We start from the raw sequence: 8,270 nt of genomic DNA, 5'->3' as shown, positions 1-8,270 counted from the left end.
CTTCCATTGCCACGATGAGTCTGATTTAAAAGAAACCAAACCAAAAAAACCAAACCCATTGTCATTGAGTTGATTCCAACTCAGCGTGACATCATGTGTTGCAGAGTAGAACTGCTCCACAGGGTTTTCTTAGCTGTAATTCTACTGAAAGGGAGCCCTCATGGAGCAATAGTTAGCACTTGACTGCTAACTGAAAGGTTACCTGTTGGAACCTACCAGTTGTTCTGCTGGAGAAAAGACCTGGCAATCTTCTCCAGTAAAAATTACAGCCTAGGAAACCTTAGGGGGAAGTTCTAATGTGTCATATATGGTCGCTATGAGTTGGAATTGACTCGACAGCACACAACAATCTTAAGGAAGCAGATCACCATGCCTTTCTCCTGTGGCACCATCAAGTGGATTTGAAACACCAACCTTTAAGTCGATAGTTGAGCACAAACAATTTGCACCACCCAGAGCTCTTTTTTAAAAGAACAAAGCCATTGAATTCCAGGTCAAGCTTCTTTTAATGTGGGTGCGGAAGGCAGGGTTGTCCAGTATCGTGTACAGCATTGTGGGGAGAGAGGCAAGCATGCACCTCAATCCAGGTAGCACTTGCTTTTCACTCCTGGGACACAACCCTTGTTCTGGGTGTGAGCTTCAGAAAGATAGGCTTCTTGGGTACCATGAAGCTGTTGGTGTTCAGTTCTAAGGGGATCTGTGGAGAAAAGTAGACAAGATTTTGAAAAAGATGAAAAAGAACACCTGCTTCTCAGAGCTGCAGTGTCAAGTTCCAAAAACAAAACCAGTTGTCATCGAGTTGACTCTGACTCATGATGACTCCATGTGTTTCAGACAGAGTAGAACTGTGCCCCATAGGATTTCCAATGGCTGTGATCTTTCAGAAAAAGATCAATCACCAGGCCTTTCTTCTGAGGTGCCTCTGGGTGGACTGAACTTCCAATCTTTCATTTAGAAGTTGAACGGGTTAACCATTTAGAGCACCCAGAAGAAATGACATAGCTGTCCAAGGCCTCCCTACTGGCACAGTAGAAAGCACACGTAATAGTTGCAAGGTGTGGTTTTAAACAAGTCTCAGTTTCCCCCATCTAAGTGATTTCTAAAATTCTTCCTAAAGCCCAAAGTCTTTGTATTGCTGGAGTGGGTCTGATTTAAAAGAATTAAAACTAAACCCACTGTCGTTGAGTAGATTCCAACTCACAGCAACCCTGAGTGTTATAGAGTAGAACTTCAGAGAAAGACCAGGTTTGGAGGCATGATGCATCTAGATTCTAACCCTACTTGGTAGGGTTGACATTGCAACTTCAAGGATGAGATAGGAGTCGCCCAGGTTAATGTCTAGGAAACACTCATGGGTTCCTCACCACACTTACCTGGCTTTCTGCAGACCCAACCCAAAGACCATGGGGACTTTCTAATCGAATTTCATTAAAAGCAAAGAGAAGGCTGACTCACGGGAGTCTCTTTGCAAATCTCCAAGGAGAAGTTCTGCAGAAGCAGGACAAGGGCTGCCTTCAGAGAAAGGAGTGAGAACCTCATGCCAATGCAGTTCCGAGGCCCGATCCCAAAGGGGAGGAACACATAGGGGTCCAACCCCTTCTTGTTGTCTTTACTGAACCTAGTTCAAGAAAATGAGAGCATTACCAAGATGAGAAAGGAGAAGCATCTTTGCTTTTGGGCATTCATATAAATTCAAATGAGTGAAAGAAATCATTTGGTAAGCATGGTTCACTGCTTTCTCTCCAGCACCTGGCATGTACTGTTGTTGTGTGCCACTGAGTCGATTCCAACTCATAGTGACCCTATCATGTTGAATGAATGAATTAATGAGAATACATGAATGAGTTCAACAAATACTTATTTGACACCTGTAATGTATAAATAAAGCACTGTTTTAGGCTTCATGGCGCTGTTTTTAAGGGAGTAGTTTTAAAGAACATAAATTTATTTTCTCACAGGTTAGGAGGCTAGAAGTCCAAATTCAGGGTGCTAGTTCTGGGGGAAGCCTCTCTCTATGTGCTCTGAAGAAAAACCTTTGTCTCAGATTCTCTGGCATCCTTGGTGTTCCTTGGAGATATCCACGTGGCACCTATCTTTCTCCCACTTTGTTTTCGTGTTTCTCTCTGAGTCTAATCTGCTCTTTTTAGGTTTAAGGCATGCCCTACACTGTTATGATCTCATTAACATGACAAAGAAAACCCTATTCCCAGATGAAATTACATTGTTATGTTGTTGTTAGTGCCATAAACCAAAAACCAAACCCAGCGCCGTTGAGTCGATTCCGGCTCATAGTGACCCTATAGGACAGAGTAGAACTGCCCCATAGAGTTTCCAAGGAGTGCCTGGCAGATTTGAACTGCTGACCCTTTGGTTAGCAGCCATAGCACTTAACCACTACGCCACCAGGGTTTCCGTTAGTGCCATAGAAACCCTATATAGAACAGAACAAAAACATTTGCCTGGTCCTACACCATCCTCACAATCATAGCTATGTTTGAGCCCATTGTTTCAGCCACCTTGTCAGTTCATCTGGTTGAGGGTACCTTAGTACTCAAAGTGATGTCTTTACTTTTTAATACTTAAAAGAGGTCTTTTGCAGCATATTTGCCCAGTGCAATACGTTGTTTGATTTCTGTCTTGTTTTCCTAAATTTTATTTATTTTGTTGTTATTGTTGATAATATAAACAGCAAAACACACATCAATGCAATAGTTTCTACATGTACAATTTAGTGACACTGATTATATTCTTTGAGGTATGAAACAATTCTCACTCTCCTTTTCTGAGTTGTTCCACCGCAATTAGCATAAATTCACTGCCTCCTAAAGTTCCTATCTAATCTTTTAAGTTGCTTTTGTAAATTTGATCCCATATAGATCTTAAAACAGCATAACACTCAAAATCAAAACCAAACCCATTGCTGTTGAGCTGATTTTGATTCATAGTGACCCTACTGGACAGAGTTGAACTGCCGCATAGGGTTTCCAAGGAGAAGCTGGTGGATTCAAATTTCTGACCTTTTGGTCGACAGCTAAGCTGTTAACCATTGTGCCACCAGTGCTCCCATAATGCTCAAGCCAGGCCTTTTTTTTTTTTACTAGTTAAGCTAAACTATTGTTTGGTTTTAAGATGACTTCAAGGGATATTTTAGCTTAAGGTTTAAAGGTTAACTCAGCGCAATAGTTTCAGGGCTTCAGTCTAGAGTTTATGAGAATTTGAAATTCTGTTTTGTGTTTCCCCTTTTTTGATCAAGATTCTTCTATGGAATCTTTAACCAAAATGTTCAGTAATGACAGCAGTGCACCATCCCCTGTCTCTGTGATTGGTTCTCTCTTTTATATCCCCAAAGAAAACTGGTTCAAGACGCAATCCAATCCCATAGATTGAGTCCTGCCTGATCAACACAACTGCCACCCATCCCCTCTCATTAACATCATACAGACAGGATTTATAACACATAGGAAAACAACATCAGATGACAAAATGGTGGACAATCACACAATACCAGGAATCATGGCCAAGCAAAACTGATACACACATTTTTGGCAGACACAATTCAATCTATGATGCCAACCAAATAAACTATTATATCCTTTTCTAACTTTTTGAGCTGAAACATTCAATAAAGAATCTGTGCTTAGTGAGCCCATCTCAGTAAACTCAGACTGACTCATCTTTATGTTCCTTGCACCATTATCCCACACCCTTAATATATTCCCACACATTCTCCCCAGGTTTCTTTTTGTACCTATTAGCAAAGTCAAGAAGTTCTTTTGGAGTGTAACGTACCTCCTCCTAGGTCACACTTTGCACTTCACCTTTTGGGGCTTACTGGAACTTAAGTCTAGTTATAGGTCTAGAAGCCAAAATCGGGTATGGGAAAGTGTTTTGAGAACATTCAGCATTGTCTTGTAAATCATCTGCATCAGGCAATGCCCTAGGCAATGTCTCAGACAAAGGCTCTCTAGACACAAATCTGTTCATCTCATTAGATGGGGTTGGAGGAGCCAATGGCATTACTGGGGAGGGTGGTTTAGCAGACAGTCAAGAAATAACCTCTTCAGATGGGAGTGAGAGGGCTGGTTCTGTTGGCAGGAGTGATTCAACAGAATTTAGGGACTCAGTGTCTCCAGCTTCCTGATTATCTGCCCATATGTCCCCATCCCAAATTTCAGGATCCCATTTCTTCCCAATTAATGCCCTCACTTTAACTTCAGACTCCTCTCAAGGTTGGCAATTGAGTTGGCATTGTAATTTAGCCACTCTTACGATAAGACTCTGGGTCTGATTTTTGGCTATATCAGCTCTGTTAATACAAGAAATAAGACTTTCTTTCATGGCATAAATGGAAAATTTGAGGTTGTTCATGTGTCACTTGAGCCTTGACTCTGAAGTCCTGAGCTCATCTCATTCTTTCACCATTTTGTGAAGTGAAAGTAGGACCAACCAATCAGCTTCCTTATGCTTCTCATTATGATAAATTTGTAGAAATGTATCACATATGCAGTCACCCAGAGCTTCACCTTTCTTCCATACCTGATCTATTGGTGATATTTTGCGTATTTGTATTGCCACTTCACACCATAGCTTAGCAGTGCCCTCTTTACTACTGAAAGCAGAGTCAACAACACCTTTAAGATTAACTGGACTTGAGAACTAATTTAAAAAACTCATCCTTATAATTTTTTTTCTCTAGGACCACTCTTTGTACCAAAATGTCTTAGGCTGGGTTCTCTAGAGAAGCAAAACAAGTAAAGCATATAAATACATATATAGAGAGATTTATATCAAGGAAATGCCTAATGCAGATGTAGAGGCTGAAATGTCCCAAGTCCATAGGTCAGGGTAGAGGCTTATCCTGATTCACATAACTGCAGGGGCTGGTGAACCCAAGATCAGCCAGTCAGAGAGCAGAGCTCTTGCTCACAGGCTGTGAAGATCAGCAAATCCCAAGATCAGCAGGCAAGACTGCAGGTAAGCTTCTAGCTCAAGTCCCAAGAACCAGAGGTCAGTCAAACAGGAGCTAGCTGCAGGATCCAGAGCAAAACACAATCCTTGCCAGAATGTCTGCTTATATTAGATGTACCTCACATGCCCAAGGAAACTCCCTTTCAACTGATTGGCTACTCATAGCAGATCCCATCATGGAGGTGATCATATTATATCAAATCTCATCTTGGAAGTGATCATATCATATGACTGCCAAAGCACTGAGTATCATGGCTCAGCCAAGTTGACACACATCCTTAACTATCATACCTTCCTCCACAGTATATCAAGGCAGGTCTTGTACTTCATCTTGATTTAGTGTAGACCACCATGTAATCCATACTTCAGCGACCCAACCAAATAAACTATTAGATCTTTCCTAATTTCTTGAGCTGAAACAGTGAAAGAAGAATTTCTGCATACTGGGCCCCTATCAATAAACTCAGACTGATTCATCTTTATGTTTCTTGCACCATTATCCCACACTCTTAATAGCCATTCCCACACATATTCCCCAGCTTTCTGTTTGTGCATATTAGAAAAGTCAAGAAATTCTTTCGAAGTGTATCGTACCTCCTCCTGGGTCACACTTTGTACTTCACCTTTTGGGGCTCACTGGGACTTAAGTCTAGTTATAGTTCTAGAAGCGAAAATTAATAGTAGGGAACTGTTTTGAGAACATTCAGCAGATTCTATCATGGAGATAATCACATTAAATCAAATCTCATCATGGAGGTGATTACATCATATGACTGCCAAAGCACTAAGAATCATTACCCAGCCAAGTTGGCACACAACCATAACCATCACACAAGTAAAACGAAATCCTTGACAATTTCAATATTTTCTCAGTTTATCACAATGCTGCTTATTGGTCCAGTTGTGAGGATTTTTGTTTTCTTTATGTTGAAGTGTAATCCATACTGAATACTACATTATTTGATCTTCATCATTAAGTTCTTCAAGTTCTCCTCAATTTCAGCAATCGGAGCAGTATTTTACTACCAGCGGGTGGAAATTGACTGGCAGGGGCCGTGAGGGAACTTTATAGGATAATGAAAATGTTCCATATCATGATTGGCATGGTGGTTACAGGATTATATAAACTCACTGAAGTGTGCACTTTTGGCTTGTTTGTTTCACTGTATGTAAACATTTTGTTGTTGTTGTTAAATGCATTAATTTGACCCGCAACATATAGCAGCTCCACTTGTTACAGAGTAGAGCTGCTTCATAGGGTTTTCTTGGCAGTGTTTTTTTTTTTATTATCACTTTATTTTCAATAATTTGAAATGTTCCAAGGACAGTACAAAGAAGTCCTGTATACACTTCACTCAGAAACACTTTCAAGTTTTGGCAATTGTTCCATAATTTTCTTTGTAGCAAAAGCATCCAACCCAGGATTATGCATTATATTTAAATGTTATTTTTTTTTTTTAGTCTCCTTCAATGTCAGACAGTTTCTTAATCCTCCCTTGACCTCAGAGTCTCTCTGTATCTGAAGATTGCAGGCTAGGGTTTTGTAGAATGTTCTTTGATTTAGGTTTATCTGATGTTTACTGAAAATTAGATTTCTATATTTTTTGGCAGATGGAGATGGCAGAAATATCACAGAAGTAATGACATGTTTTTTTGCTGCAGTCCATGAGGTTGTGCAGGATGTTGGCTTATTCCATTGCTTGTGATGTTCGCTTTGATCACTTCATTAATGTGTTGCCTGCCAGGTTGCTCCACTACAAAGTGACTGTTTTATCCTTTTAAGTTAATAAGCATTTTGTATGGAGATATTTTGGGACTATATAAATATTTCACTTTTTTTTATTGTGCTTTAAGTGAAGTTTACAATTCAAGTCAGTTTCTCATTCAAAAACTTATACACACATTGTTATGTGACCCTAGTTCTCTCCCTACAATGTGAAAGCACACTTCATCTCTCCACTGTATATTTCCCGTGTCCATTCAATCATCTCCTGTTGCCCTCTGCCTTCTCATCTCACTTCTAGATAGGAGCTGCCCACATAGTCTCATGTATCTTCTTGAGCTAAGAAGCACAGTCCTCACCAGTTATCATTTTATGTCTTATAGTCCAGTCTAATTTTTGTCTAAAGAGTTGGCTTCAGGAATGATTTTAGTTTTGGTCTAACAGACAGTCCAGGGGCCATGATCTCTGGAGTCCCTCCAGTCTCAGTCAGACCATTAAGACTGGTCTTGGCTGTAATTTTTACAGAAGCAGTTCACCTTTCTTCTGCAGAGGTGCTAGGTGGCTTTCAACTGCCAAACTTTAGGTTAGTATCCAAGAACTTGACTTTTGTGCTGCCCAAGCTCCCATGTATATTACCTCATAATAAAGAAGTTCCATGACAACAGAATTTCAAGTTGTCAAGGACTCCAGACTTTCTGGAGCCAGATTGACTGAACTGTCAAAACTATTGTCCTATTATAGTCTTTAAACTTTATTCAAAAAATGCCCCCGAGCCTTCTTAAAACCAAGCAGTAAAAGCCAAACAATAGTTTAGCTTAATTAATAAAGAATGTCTGCCTTGGGAATTATGCTCTTTTAAGAACCATCTATATGGGATGACACTGACAACAGCAGCTTGAAAGTTTAGATAGGAAATTTAAGGGGCAGTGATTTTATGTTAATGGGTGAGGAACAACTCAGAAAAGTAAGGCAAGAGTTGTTGCACAACTTGAAAAATGTAATCAGTGTCACTGAATTGGACATGTAGAAATTGTCGAATTGGTGTATGTTGTGCCGTGTTTATTTTCAACAACAAAAATAAATAATTTTTAAAAAAAGTTCCATAGTAACACAACTCTGAAAGTTCCCAAACATTGGAGCACCCAGCCCACTTACCTCTCAGGACAGAATTTCTCCGGCTCAGGCCAATATGCTGGATCGCGGTGCAGAACATAAGTGGGAATGACCACGACCGTTCCTTTGGGGACAGTGACACCATTGATCTCAATAGTCTTCTTGCAAACTCTCTCCAGACGTCCCCCCAGAGGGAAGAGCCGGAGGGTCTCATTCACCACCATGTCCAGATACTCCATCTGGAAGAGGGCATCGTAGGTGAAGTCCTCCTGCTGGAGAGAAGAGTTTATTGATTTATTTTTTGTACTTGTCATTTTTTTAATATTTTGATGAAATTATACACATCTTGCCATTTCAAAAATTTCCACATGTACAGTTCAGTGACATTGATTACATCTTTCAATTTCTGCAAACATCGCACCATTCTTCTCCAAATTTTTCTATCACCATTAACTCAAACTCACTG

General features: G+C 40.1%; 1 protein-coding gene across 1 annotated transcript in view; it reads right to left on the bottom strand.

Annotated features, from left to right (window-relative positions):
• Window positions 1-601: 601 nt before the first annotated feature.
• Window positions 602-8,270, bottom strand: part of LOC100658793 (cytochrome P450 3A9-like) — a 29,111-nt gene continuing 21,442 nt past the window's right edge. The window contains exons 11-13 of the mRNA XM_003416599.1: window positions 7,847-8,073; window positions 1,456-1,618; window positions 602-697 (exon numbers count right to left, since the gene is read on the bottom strand). Coding sequence (XP_003416647.1) covers window positions 602-697; window positions 1,456-1,618; window positions 7,847-8,073 — 486 coding nt within the window. The remainder of the gene's footprint in view (window positions 698-1,455; window positions 1,619-7,846; window positions 8,074-8,270) is intronic.

This window comes from Loxodonta africana, chromosome 12 (assembly GCF_030014295.1).
Source record: "Loxodonta africana isolate mLoxAfr1 chromosome 12, mLoxAfr1.hap2, whole genome shotgun sequence".
Classification (NCBI taxonomy): domain Eukaryota; kingdom Metazoa; phylum Chordata; class Mammalia; order Proboscidea; family Elephantidae; genus Loxodonta; species Loxodonta africana.
This window is presented reverse-complemented; position numbering and strand designations above follow the sequence as displayed.